Here is a 13,981-nt window from a genome sequence, read left to right as displayed (position 1 = left end):
CTCTGGGTTCAGGACTCTGATTTTCCTTTAACTTGTGCTCAAAGCATTTTATCCTGCGTGTGAAAGCATCTGTTTAGACCGTCCGTCTCTCCTGCTAGACTCAGCACAGTGAATGCCCAGACTGTAGGTGCCTGTCCAGCACCCGCACCCGAGCAGGCTGATAGCTTCTCACTGGGTGAGAGTTAGGGAAGATAGTTGGAAACGGACACAGGAAGAGATGCTCAACACTGCTAATTATTAGAGAAATATGAATCAAAACTACAGTGAGGTACCACGTCACACTAGTCAGAATGCCCATCATCTACAAACAGTAAATGCTGGAGAGGGTGTGGAGAAAAGGGAGCCCTCCTACACTGCTGTGGGGAGTGTAAGTTGGTACAGCCACTGTGGAGAACAGTATGGAGGATTCTTAAAACCCTGAAAGCAGTTACTATATGATCCAGCAGTCCCACTCCTGGATCTATATCTGGGAAAGAGGAAAACTATTTGAAAAGATACATGCGTGCCAATCTTCACAGCAGCACTATTTATTGGTACAGTAACCAAGACTTGGGAGCGACTTAAATGTCTGTAAATAGATGAATGGATAAAGAAGATGCAGTGTGTGTGTGTAATATTACTTAGCCATAAAAGGGAATGAAATACCATTTGCAGTCAAGTGGAGAGGCCGAGAGATGATCATACTAAGTGAAGTAAATCAGAGAAAAGCAATTAGCATATATCACTTACATGAAGAATCTAAAAAAAATGATACAAATGAACTTATTTACAAAACAGAAATAGACTCATAGACATAGAAGACAAATTTATGTTTACCAAAGGGGAAAGGGAAGAGGAGAGCTAAATTGGGAATTAGGTATTAATATGTACATGCTACTGCATTTAAAATAGGCAAGCAAGGACCCACCCTGTAGCACAGGGAACTGTGTGCAGTGTCTTACAATAACCTGTAATGGAGAAGAATCTGAAAAGAACAGGTGTACGCTGAAACATAAATCAGTTATATGTCAGTTAAAAATAAGGTAGTTAGTTAAAAAATGAAGTAGTTTGAATCCCAGGAATTCATGTAAAATTGCTTTCATATGATTAGAAAAGGAAATAAAAATAGGTTGGCTTATTATAGTAATTGTGTTACTTTCCATTCGTTTACTTATTAAATACTAAATGACCATTTACCGGTTGACAGCATTATATTTCTTAAGAGTACCAAATTTTATAAAACTGTAGTTGACCTGATCAGAGTGTGGAAAAGAGGAGATTGGGAAGAAAAACAATTAAAATAGCAGTAAATATTAATATATTTTGTAACTAATAGTAAATACAATTTCTAGATGGTATCTCCTTTGAAATAAAATTTAAATGTTTAAGCCAGCCCTTACTAACTTAAAAATCTTTTGTACTTCCCTTGTCCTTCTTTAATTTTTCTTATAAGTCTTGACAAAAATAGGCCTTTTCACAAATTCATGTGGCATTTAAAAGGGCATTCCCTTCCTTGGCATCAAGACTACCAGCACTGGTCTTCCAGCCGTACGCTGAGAGCACGGGCGTGCCAGACCTTCTCGCTCGGCTTTACAGGTCTCTGATTGGCACCTTTTAGTTATTGAAGTCACTTGTTAAATGCAGGTTCCTGGGCCTTGTCCTAGAGACTCTGGCCCATCAAGTCTGAGATGGAGACCAGGCCTCTGCGTGTTTAACAAGCATGCCCAGTGATTCTGATGCAGGTGGTTGAGGACCACGGTGTAAGAAATGTTGGTCTAAGGGAAGGGAGAGTGGTAATTGTTGACTCCCTCACAGAGCTCCCTCCTGTATCTGGTATCTGGGCTCCCTCCTGGAGATTCTGATGCTTACCCTTCCTTATGTATTAATAGTTGAAGGAGGCCTGTGGAAAACCTACCTTGGGCCTTTTAATTTGGAGGTACAAACATAAAACTGAATTATAAAACCAAAGCTCCCAAGGGATTGTATGTGTATGTGAGTTTATGCATGCGTGCTAAGTCCCTTCAGTTTATTTATGCCTTATTAGATCATAAATCATTGCTATTTTACTTTTTTGTATCATTGCTTCCTATGGCAATAGCTAGAACAATCAACTCTACAAACAGAACTTGAGAAAGAAAAACAAGCCCTCAAGAACGCCCTGGGAAAAGCCCAGCTCTCGGAAGAAAAAGAACAAGAAAACAGTGAGCTCCGCACCCAGCTTAAACAGCTGCAGGTAGGGACTTGCTGGCTCCAGATACATTCTGACTTGGGACGCCCACAGATGTTGCCATCCATTAGTCAGACACCCTACAACCTGCTCTTACATGCAGTAAGTTATTTGGAAAAAGGAATTTGAACTAGGATAGCGCCGTAGCTTCTGTTGCTTGTGACCCAGCGTTCTGAGATGACTGCTGTGCACGTCCTTTGTGTTGTTACGATGGTGCTAAGCGGAGAAGGCAATGGCACCCCACTCCAGTGTCCTTGCCTGGAGAATCCCAGGGACGGGGGAGCCTGGTGGGCTGCCGTCTATGGGGTCGCACAGAGTCGGACACGACTGAAGCGACTTAGCAGCAGCAGATGGTGCTAAGAGATGGTGGCTGTGTTGATCATAAACGGAGAATACTGTAAACTGATGGATCACAGCAATACCCTGCATTTCCCCTAATAATACCATTATTACCGGACTGGGCTAAAGTAAGCAGTTGGATGCATTCTTCCTCCACTGAAATATTTTTGTAATTATCCAGGAATATAACTAGAATGGGTTGCAGTAGAACTTCTTAATTGTAAAGGTTTCACAGTCCCCTTCTCAGAAGTGACGTCATTAAAAATGCAGTCATTTTACATTTATGGGAGTTTTCTTGGGCAAATTAATTTTACAGCTATTTTCACAATAACCTGCCCCATAAACTGCAGGAGAAGCAGGTGGACAGGATTTTCCAGGTAATTAAACATTCTCAAAGAGGACAGATGTCTGAAAAAATGAGTACCTGGACCAACACACAGGTTTCCAGGTCTGTGAGGTCGGGGGCCTCACAGCTGAGGCGCCAGCTGTTCCACGTCACCAGAAACCAAGGGGCAGAGTTGTGTTTATTTGTGAGGAGGGCTCCAAAAATTCATGTAGGGGGTTTGTGACAAGTAAGACTATATAAGCTCACCTGAATTCTCTCTCTTTTCTCCCAGTGCATAGAATATTTTTTTCTCGAAGTTTAAGGAAATCTAGTTACCTAGAATCTCGTTTTTACTGCTATCATTTCAGCTTCTGAAGTGAATATCATAAAAGATATACATGCTTTCTATTCTTGTGTGAGTTCTGTTTGTTAGGTATTCATTGTATTATTTTTTATTTTTACTATGGAAATTTGCAGATCATTACAAAATCAGAGAAAAAATAGCCTCATGCCCTTTTGTTTACTCAGCTCAAACAGTCTTCAGCATTCTGCCATTCCTGTTTCAGTTAGTCCACTTTTTTTTTTTTAATTGCTGGGATACTTTAAAGAAAATATCATACCTCTTTATTTCAACCCTAAGTACTTCAGTATATATCTCTTAAAGAAAAGGACTTCAGGAGCCTTCTCTGCAAAGGAGAAACTGAGAGCAGCTTTCCAGAATGCTGGTCCATGCTATGAGATTCTCTTAGTTAGAACTGGGTCGTTTGGTTGCTTGGCCTTCTAAACTCCTGATACGGAGTTCAAGTTAAACTCATTGCATTTATCTTTGTCAGAAATGGTTTTGCTGCCGTGAGCCAAAACCTCCTAGTGCTGGCTCGAGGAAGGAGACAGGCAGCTCACCGGTGACCAGGGCTGCGCTGCCAACTCCCGTCCAGGTGGCTCTCGCTTCTCCCGCTCTGTCTCCCTGGACCCAGCATCGACTCCAGCCCTGCGCCAGTGTGGCTTTACAGGACTAGCTCTCCTGCAGACTTGCTGGACTGGATTTTGGTTCTAATGCTGGAGGGAGTGAGAACTCGTCTTCTGTCTAGTCAGTGGGTTGGCTTTCCCTGGGTCAGGTCACCTGTGACCAGGATTAGATAGTAGTGCAAACATGGGTGCCTCGGGGCAAAGGGCAGGGACAGTTAACAGATAAGAGAGTCCAGGTGGACAGACCTGTTCATTGTAATGCTGAATTCACCATTTGAGTTAACAGTGTTGAAACAAAAAACCCAGTATTATACCAGGTTTAAAGAAAATTAATCACTGAAATAGCATATAGGTATTCGGGGGAACTTAGGATGTAGAACTATTTTTCTGTCTAATTTAGGGAAATTTATCAGTTTTTTTTTTTCACTTGAAAGAGACTTTATGTGGATTTAATTCTGGGGTCTAGATATGTTCACTAGTTTGTTCGTGAAAGTATGCTAGCAGATAACGAATACTCCCACAGAGCATTGTAAGCTGCTAGAGAAGCTTCGGTGTTACGCGGAGCTGGTTCTGTTTCTGTTTTTTCTAACTCTGAATTGTGTGCGTTCTCCAGTGTATACCAAAGTAGAGTACCAAAGTGAGCCCGAATGCATATATCACTCATCTTCAACAGTTGCCACACGTGGCCTATCTTACTTCATCTGTAACACACATCCAGTCTTATTTAATCTGTAACGTCCTCCACCTTGAGAGCTTGTTTGGAGGTTCTAGAATGATGCTGTGAAAGTGCTGCACTCAATATGCCAGCAAATTTGGAAAACTCAGCAGTGGCCACAGGACTGGAAAAGGTCGGTTTTCATTCCAATCCCAAAGAAAGGCAATGCCAAAGAATGCTCAAACTACCGCACAATTGCACTCATCTCACACGCTAGTAAAGTAATGCTCAAAATTTTCCAAGCCAGGCTTTAGCAATACATAAACTGTGAACTTCCAGTTGCTCAAGCTGGTTTTAGAAAAGGCAGAGGAACCAGAGACCAAATTGCCAACATCGGCTGGATCATGGAAAAAGCAAGAGAGTTCCAGAAAAACATCTATTTCTGCTTTATTGACTATGCCAAAGCCTTTGACTGTGTGGATCACAATAAACTGTGGAAAATTCTGAAAGAGATGGGAATACCAGACCACCTGACCTGCCTCTTGAAAAACCTATATGCAGGTCAGGAAGCAACAGTTAGAACTGGACATGGAACAACAGACTGGTTCCAAATAGGAAAAGGAGTACATCAAGGCTGTATATTGTCACCCTGCTTATTTAACTTCTATGCAGAGTACATCATGAGAAACGCTGGGCTGGAGGAAGCACAAGCTGGAATCAAGATTGCCAGGAGAAATATCAATAACCTCAGATATGCAGATGACACCACCCTTATGGCAGAAAGTGAAGAAGAACTAAAGAGCCTCTTGATGAAAGTGAAAGAGGAGAGTGAAAAAGTTGGCTTAAAGCTCAACATTCAGAAAACTAAGATCATGGCATCTGGTCCCATCACTTCATGGGAAATAGATGGGGAAACAGTGTCAGACTTTATTTTTTGGGGCTCCAAAATCACTGAGGATGGTGACTGCAGCCATGAAATTAAAAGATGCTTACTCCTTGGAAGGAAAGTTATGACCAACCTAGATAGCATATTGAAAAGCAGAGACATTACTTTGCCAGCAAAGGTCCGTCTAGTCAAGGCTATGGTTTTTCCAGTGGTCATGTATGGATGTGAGAGTTGGACTGTGAAGAAAGCTGAGCGCCGAAGAATTGATGTTTTTGAACTATGGTGCTGGAGAAAACTGTTGTGAGTCCCTTGGACTGCAGGGAGATCCAACCAGTCCTAAAGGAGACCAGTCCTGGGTGTTCATTGGAAGGACTGATGCTGAAGCTGAAACTCCAGTACTTTGGCCACCTCATATGAAGAGTTGACTCATTGGAAAAGACTCTGATGCTGGGAGGGACTGAGGGCAGGAGGAGAAGGGGACGACAGAGGACGAGATGGCTGGATGGCATCACCAACTCGATGGACATGAGTTTGAGTGAACTCCGGGAGTTGGTGATGGACAGGGAGGCCTGGCGTGCTGTGATTCATGGGGTCACAAAGAATCGGACACGACTGAGCGACTGAACTGAACATCCTCCACACCCCGCCCCCACATGTGTTCACACTGAATTATTTTGAAGTAAATCCAAAACATCTGATTTTATCTGTAAATAACATACTACTGTATGTGCCTCTGAAAAATAAGGGCTTTAGCAAGAAGCGTAAAGGAGTTCCCTGAAGGCCTTGTGGTTAGGCTTCTGGGCTTTCACTGCCGTGGTCAGGGTTTAGTTCCTGGCTGGGGAGCTGAGATGCCACAAGCTGCGTGGCATGGACAGGAAAAAAAAAAAAAAAGCGTAAACATGGATGCCATTGTGATACCTTAAAATTATAGTCACCCCCTCATATCGCCAAATACCTTAAGAATATTCAAATTGTCTCATAAGTTTTTAGAAGTGTTTTTTGGAATCCAAACGATGTGTACACAGTGCATTTAGTTGACTTGAGTCTTAAGCCTCTTGTAATCGATGGCTTTGCTCTTTTTTGACCTTTGTTCCATACGGAAGAAAACCAGGTCTTTGTCTTGTAGAGTTTCCCGTAGTCTAGATTTTGCTGGCTGCATCCCCGCGGGGTTGATTGACGTGTTCTTAGTCTAGATTTTGCTGGCTGCATCCCCGTGGCATTGATTGACGTGTTCTTATACAGAGGTTCATTTAGATTCACAGTATTTAGTTTTTGGCAAGAAGAAGGTAGTGTCCATAGGCACTTCCTTTTGCGTCACCAAGACACACATCATCATGCCTGTTTGTGTCTTTTGTGACTTTGGGTTAATCAGTAGATTCAGATATTGTCAGCCATAGTGGAAAAGGTTTTTAAAAAATTGGTAAAAGAAGTTGACGAGAACTATTATATGGTAAATAATATGGGCTGTGTGTGTGTGTGACTGTATTTTTTAATTTTGTTTTGGTAACTTTTACCCCTCTTCATTTTGCCTCCTTCCATAGGATGACAATAACCTGTTAAAACAGCAGCTTAAAGATTTCCAGAATCACCTTAATCATGTAGCTGATGGTCTGATTCGTCCAGAAGAAGTGGCAGCTCGTGTAGATGAAGTAAGGAGAAAATTGAAATCAGGAGCTGGAGAGATGAGGTAATGGAAGGTCAGGACCGCCAGGTGTAGAGTGGGCTGAGTTGTGAATGTGGGCTTCAGTGATGAAATCCCCTTTCTGCAACTGTGCATGGCTGATTTCTTTTGTAAGGTTTTCTCCTTATCGTATGACCATGATTGAGACACACATAACTTAATTCAAGTTGTCCATCACTGATTTTTTTAATCTTTTATATGTTTTGTTATTATTTAATTTAAAAAACATAAAGGTTTTATGAGTAATGCATTCTTGCAAGCTTACTGCAGATGGTCAGGAAGTAGAGTTACATTATACACTTTAAGTAGAAAACAAATAGCTAAAGAAAAACAGGCTAATTTGAAAATGTGAAATGGGCGTTTATTCTTTGAACACACATTGTTAGCCTGAAGGTAGCCTGTGCTCTCAGAGTGGCAGCAGTCAGTTGATAAAACAAAGCTTTGCACTCCAGAGGTGCACAGTGATTTGCCGTGGATTGACAACAGCTGCCGTCCCACACAGCCCTTCTTACTCGTGTACTAATGTCACTGGCATGCCTGCGTCCAGCGTCAAAAATAAACTGTCACATTTATAACATCTTTCCTCTCCCCCCTTAACAGAATCCACAGTCCTTCAGATGTCTTAGGGAAAAGTCTTGCTGACTTGCAGATACAATTCAGTGAAATGCTGACACGTTCTCAGTGGGAGAAAGAGGAAGCCCAAGGGAGGGAAAGAAAACTCCAAGAAGAAATGGCTCTGCATCAGGAGAAGCTGGCGGACGGACAGGAAGCATTCAGGCAGGCCTGTGAGAGAGCACTAGAAGCGAGGGTAAGAGATGGGCAGGAGGCAGCCGGAGGGGAGCGTTTAGGAAACATTCGCGCTTTCCAGAAGTCACAGTGCTTCCCTTTTCGTGTAAATACAGAGTCGGGCGTTCCCTGGTGGCCCAGGGGTTAAGACTCCTCACTTTCGTGGCCCAGAAAGTGGGGTTGGATCCCTGGGCGGGAAACTGAGATTCCACAAGCAGCACGGCATGGCCACACACACACACAAAAGTGTTTGCTATATTAATTATACCTTAATAAAGGGGATTATACCTTTACGGTATAATTTTTAAAAAATACAGTAATTGCTGTTAAGTTTCACTTCTAGTAAGTCAGACTGCGTGTGACTGAAATGTAGCCCTGAGTGTGGTGACCGATGTCAAAGTCAGACTTTGGCATGACACTGTGTTTTCCTTATTTTGGAAGCAAGTGAGCTGTTTCTTAATGTGCAGGTCAGTAACACCACATTGCTAGAGGATAGTATAGTGCAGGAATCTGAGTTCTTGATGTAACTATTCTAAGGATGAGGCACATGTTAAAGTGGATCCTAGAGAACAGTTGTGACTAACCCATCCCCAGTAAGCCATTAATACTCTTTAGTAAAATGAAATACAATTCTCCAGAAGGTGTTTATTTTGCTCAAAAAATATTTTGCTTAAAAATCATTTTTGAAACTTGATTTCCTCACAGATTAATTTTGACAAGAGGCAACATGAAGCAAGAATTCAGCAGTTAGAGAATGAGATTCACTATTTACAAGAAAATCTGAAAAGTATGGAGGAAATCCAAGGGCTTACAGATCTGCAACTGCAGGAAGCTGATGAAGAGAAGGAGAGAATTCTAGCCCAACTCCAGGAGTTAGAGAAGAAGGTGGGCAAGACCAGGAAAAAGACACACGAGTCCCTGCTGCCAGGGTCCTGCTCTCAACGAGGGGGCAGCTGAGAGGGCTGTGATCCACGGTCACCTCTGGCTGCACTGGTGGCTCAGAGGGGGCCCTGCCCTAGAGAGAGTTGGATGCAGATCACTGGATCTGGAGCCTGAGATGAGGGAGCGTGGTAGATGGAAACAAGGGAATTGGGATGTAAGGAGCGAGTGGAGTCTGCTGGGTGGTACTTAATGCTTGGGGATAATTTGCCTCCTTCTACACCCCTTTCCAAACTGGACATGTCTGTGAACATTACTTTCCAACCCCTCACTTTTCTTTCTGATTCCCTGCTCTCTTTTTAAGCTTCTCTTTTCCTTCTGATTCCCTGTCCTCTTTTTAAGCTTCTCTTTTCCTTCTGATTCCCTGCTCTCTTTTTAAGCTTCTCTTTTCCTTCTGATTCCCTGCTCTCTCTTTAAGCTTCTCTTTTCCTTCTGATTCCCTGTCCTCTTTTTAAGCTTCTCCAAAGCTACCCCAGCCACTACTCCCCTTGTCACACAGTGTCCGATCCAGAAGCTGCAGCCAGCGTCTCTGAGGTCATGAGCTGGAGCACCCTGCTCTGACCACAGCCTCCTCTCCTGTCAGCACCCTCGCGCTGGACGATCCAGTGCCTGAGCCCCGGCTTTCCTGGTGTACGGCCTTCCTGTCTTTACTTTCTTCCTCGTCCAACCTAAGTTCCACGGTCTCCCACTGTCACCACTGTTTGCAAATATCCTCAAATTCCTAGCTCCTTTCTCCTATCTTCTGTGACAAAACAGCAGCTGTCTGCTTTCTTTAGCCCTACACTCGTGGCTGACTATTCCTGAATTAGAAACCACCCATGCGGGCATAGTGGTGGCACTGAGTGTCTGCAGCCTCGGCTGGCAGCCGCTTCACTGCTTTCTGGAAGCGTGCTCTCAGGCTGCACTGTTCTGTACCTTCTCCCAGCCCCAGCGAGTGGCCTGCTTCATGCTTCAGTGAGAACACACCAGTTCCCTAGTCTTACGAGTCTGCCTCCAAAATCTCTCTGGAATATCTGCACGGTGTCCTTCTCCAGGGCTGCCACCCTCATCCATCCTGACGCGTCATCTCTTCTGGACAACGGCTGCGGCCACGGGACAGCCCCCATTTCCACTTACACCGGCTCCTCGGAGCAGCCAGCACAAAACACAAATAGACCCCTGTCAGTCCCTGCCATCTTCCCTTCTCTCCAGCAGCCTCTGTTGTTTCTAGGATAAAGACAAAAGCGCTTTCGCCTCTGAGGCGCTGCGCGGTTGGCCTCCGTTAGCGCTCTCCTCTTCTCACCGTGCTGCTGCTTGCAGTTCCCCAGACCCCGAGTTCTGGCTTGCCCCCCTGCACCGTGCCCCCCTCTCTTCTCCCTGTTCTGGCTTCCCCTGCACCGTGTCTCCCCCTCTCTCCTCCCTGTTCTGGCTTCCCCTGCACCGTGTCTCCCCCTCTCTCCTCCCTGACTCCCTCTCCCACCAGTCTAGGTCTCTCCTGCCAGCCTCTCACAGAGGTGGTGCCTTGTTCTCTCCCTTGAGAGCAGCAGTCACAGTTTTAGTTACACGTTTGCTCAGCATTTGTTTAATATGTGCATCTCGTAAGCCCCTCGAGGGCAGCAGGCAAGTCTGTTTGGTTTACCACCACATGCCCCAGTGATCACAGGGGCTGGTCCATCCCTTGGCAGTGGTGCCAAGAAATGTTTTTCCAACAGATGAATGGGTTTAGGAGCACAAAGCCTCCAGACTAAGCGTACTGATTTCATTCTTAGTTACTGTACAGTGTGGAGGCGTTTCTATTTTTCACTTGGAGCCCCTGCTGTGTACCTGGCATTGTTCTAGGCGTGGGGCTTGTGAACAGAGTCCCTGCTCGCGTGGGGCTTGTGAACAGAGTCCCTGCTCGCGTGGGGCTTGCATCTTAGTTCATTGCTACCAAATGAGTCATCTCTCTGTCTTTTTTTTTTATCTCAGAAGAAACTTGAAGATGCCAAATCTCAGGCGCAGGTTCTGGGTTTAGATAAAGAATTGAAGAAACTAAAGAAGGCTGTGGCCGCCTCTGATAAGATAGCCACGGCTGAGCTCACCATCGCCAAAGACCAGCTCAAGTCCCTTCATGGAACTGTTATGAAAATTAACCAGGAGCGTGCAGAGGTGAGTCCCATGCACAGAGCAAGTGCCCACCAAGGCTGCCCTGCCGAGACACCTAGCTACTTGCGTTTTTGAGCTCTCATTAGAGACTCTGGCTCTTGCATAAAGTTGTCTGCTTCTCTTCAGACCTGATGGGTGTAGTTCCCCATCACAGCCCTGCCATGGGTGTGGTGCTCTAGGGAGTCCCCAAAGAACCATAAATGAAGCGTACCGTCTTCACCTCAGAGTGCAGGGGTCCGCTGAGGGAGGCAGCTGTCATCGTACAGCTAAGCAGAAGTCTTCAGGCCTGCGGTGTCATCCTTCTGAACCTCAGCCCTTTCATCATGTATAGAGGATCGTATATCTCTTCACAGTGTTATTATGAGTCCTGCCCGAGATAAGTCTGTCACAGCCTGTATAGGACGAAAATGCTGATGCGATTAAGACCACAGGTCGAAGGAGGGAGAAGCCTCACCAAGGGAGCCCAGAGTCCCCCCCAGTCATGGGAGACTGTGGGACAGGGGAGGACAAGCTGGTCTGTGCTTTTCTTATGTAGCACCCTGCCTACTTGGACCCCACAGAGGGGTTGTGGGGGCTGCCAAGTGATGGGTAGGCGAGGTGGGGCCGGGCGCCTCCTGTGCAGGGGGTAGCCAGGCGTGCGAGCTGATGAGAGCAGAGACTGAGTCTGGGAGGGAGAGAGAAGAAGAGCACAGCCCACAGTGCCGTGCTGCCTTCCCCGCGCCTCCGTCCCAGCAGGACCTGCAGGAAGCAGAGCGGTTCAGCAGAAAGGCAGCACAGGCCGCAAGGGATCTGACCCGAGCGGAAGCGGAGATCGAACTCCTGCAGAACCTCCTCAGGGAGAGAGAGGAGCAGGTCAGTGCCAGCTCCCCATGAGACCACCTCCTTCTTGGGTCCATCTCAGTTCCTAAGCAACTGAATTGCGGTAGGGGCCCTCTCCAAGGGTTCTGAGGTCCCCTAGGCAGTCAGTACTCGATCCTCTGCTGGGTGCCAGGCATTGCAGGGTTTAAATGTGTGGAGTAATGGGGTTCCTCATTAGTAAAGTAGAAGTAAAAAATCAGGGGATTATAAATCATACTGCAAGGAGAAATGCATCTGGAAAAGAACATTCACTGGCAACTTCTCATATGTGATTTTTTTAATATCTTCGAATTGAGATGGAGAAAGTAGAGGCAGGCACCCAAGGAGCAAGCTCACAGGCGCTGGAAATCGAGAGGTGGAATGAGACCATGGAGAGACAGAGGAGAGAGATCGCAAGGCTGCGGGACTCACTAGACCGCACCGGGGCGGGTAAAGTACTGGGCTTTGGTTTTAAAATCAGATCATTCTGTTGGTTTTTTCCCTTTAGCAGATTTATTTGTTACCAGTCAAGCCCATGCTTGATTTATAGAGCTGTGATAATTAGCTTAATAAATAAAGAACTTTTTCCAATGTATGTAAGTGCAATATCCAGGGACTTGATTACAGAGGAGAAGAGATTCATTTTTGTATTTTCAAAAAAAGGAATGTTTACAAATCTGTTTCTTTCTCTGGCTCGCTTTCTAAGTGAATAGCAGCAGGATATGTCTGTCCTCTTTAAGTGTCAGCAAACACTTATTACCAAAGGACAGCTGTGAGGAACTAAGAATCATTGGCTCTCATGGAATCACATTTGAGAGCGAAAGGAAGTAGATGATTTCATGCCCAACTCATGGAATAACTTTCCTTTACAGATAACAGAGGAGGCATTGAAAATATTTTGGAAGAAATTGCTGAACTCCGATGTGAAGTTTCTTACCAGAATGATTACATCAGCAGCATGGCAGATCCTTTCAAAAGACGAGGCTATTGGTACTTTATGCCACCACCATCATCATCAAAAGTAGGAAGTCTGTGTTGTTGGGAATATATACTAAATTTTCTTTAAGAAAATGTAACAAAGTTGCCTTCCGTAAATCTGTGATCAGGTGTCAAGAACAACGTATCTAGGCTAAGCCATGCGTTGAGGTTCTTAAGTGTTTATACTGAGATGGAAATGGGGCATTCCCAGGAAACGTGGCACTTGCCCACTCGTGCTCAGGTGTATGTGGTGGGGTCCTGGAATAAGGATCCTGTAAGGGAGATTAAGTGACTTGAGCCCAGAGAGCCTGTTGAAACTGCTGAAAATGGCAGTAGAATTACACAGAGGCTGAGACAGAAACACAGGCACCTGGATTTCATTTCCGTTTAACGGACATTCACTCAGCGCTTATGAGGTCTAGGTCAAGTGCAGGACTTGGTGGGAAGCCGTGATGAGCAATAGAGCCCCTGCCCTCCAAGAGTTGATGAGCTGGGGAGGAGCAGTTACACCCGTGCAGTTACGAAGCAGTGACAGGCACGTCGCAGAGAGTTACAGATTCATCTCATGGGGATGTCTAGGGAAGACGCCTTCACAAGCAGGGGCGTGAAGTGAGCGCTAAGCAGCCCTCACGGGATGTGCTCTCAGGAGTGAGGGGACAGCCCACGAGGACGAGGAGCGTTGGGTCAGCCATGGCAGGTAGCCTTGCGGGGCTTGAGGGTGGGATGGGAACAGTGAAAGGCAAAGTAGATTGGGGCCATGAATTTTTTTTTAAAGGGACTTCAAAATCCCTTACCCTTAATTACGTAGGCCTTGGGAAACTGCGGCTGTGTGTGCTATGATCAGAGCTCTAGTTTCGGAGGAGTAGTCTGGCAGAGTGTGAAGGCTAGACTTGCAGTGCGTGAGCTGCTCTGGTGGGGCTGTTTGAACTCATTCGGGTGCAGGATGGAGGAGGCTAGAGCAGAGGAGCTGGAGGAGAGGAGGGTTAAGGGGTGTCAGTGGGCACAGAGTGAAGGTTTGGCCTGAATGTGGGAAGGAAGGAGAGGCTCTCCTCCAGAGCTGAGAGCGACATCCTGCTGGAATCTGCTGACAGCCACAGTCAGGAGAAGCAGCCCTCACCCGCTGGGATCCCAGGGCCGTGTGGACTTCCTCAAAACCCCAAGAGCGGAATCTAAGATCCTCCTCCCAGACCTCTGAGGAAGCCAGACATCTTGGCACAGCCAGGGCCACAGGGGGAAGCAGCGCAAGTTAGAGCAGAGCC

At 45.7% G+C, this 13,981-nt stretch overlaps 1 protein-coding gene across 1 annotated transcript in view; it reads left to right on the top strand.

Moving 5' to 3' along the window:
* CNTRL (centriolin) overlaps positions 1 to 13,981 on the top strand; it is an 87,197-nt gene that overhangs the window by 42,811 nt on the left and 30,405 nt on the right. Inside the window, exons 15-22 of the mRNA XM_010848414.1 lie at positions 2,078 to 2,212; positions 6,919 to 7,064; positions 7,659 to 7,866; positions 8,550 to 8,729; positions 10,731 to 10,910; positions 11,643 to 11,759; positions 12,062 to 12,194; positions 12,617 to 12,765. Of these exons, the coding sequence (XP_010846716.1) occupies positions 2,078 to 2,212; positions 6,919 to 7,064; positions 7,659 to 7,866; positions 8,550 to 8,729; positions 10,731 to 10,910; positions 11,643 to 11,759; positions 12,062 to 12,194; positions 12,617 to 12,765 (1,248 nt within the window). The remainder of the gene's footprint in view (positions 1 to 2,077; positions 2,213 to 6,918; positions 7,065 to 7,658; positions 7,867 to 8,549; positions 8,730 to 10,730; positions 10,911 to 11,642; positions 11,760 to 12,061; positions 12,195 to 12,616; positions 12,766 to 13,981) is intronic.

The sequence above is a fragment of the Bison bison genome, unplaced genomic scaffold, assembly GCF_000754665.1.
Source record: "Bison bison bison isolate TAMUID 2011002044 unplaced genomic scaffold, Bison_UMD1.0 scf7180017864266, whole genome shotgun sequence".
NCBI lineage: Eukaryota > Metazoa > Chordata > Mammalia > Artiodactyla > Bovidae > Bison > Bison bison.
Note: the sequence above shows the minus strand (reverse complement) of the source record. Positions and strands in the feature narration are given on the sequence as shown.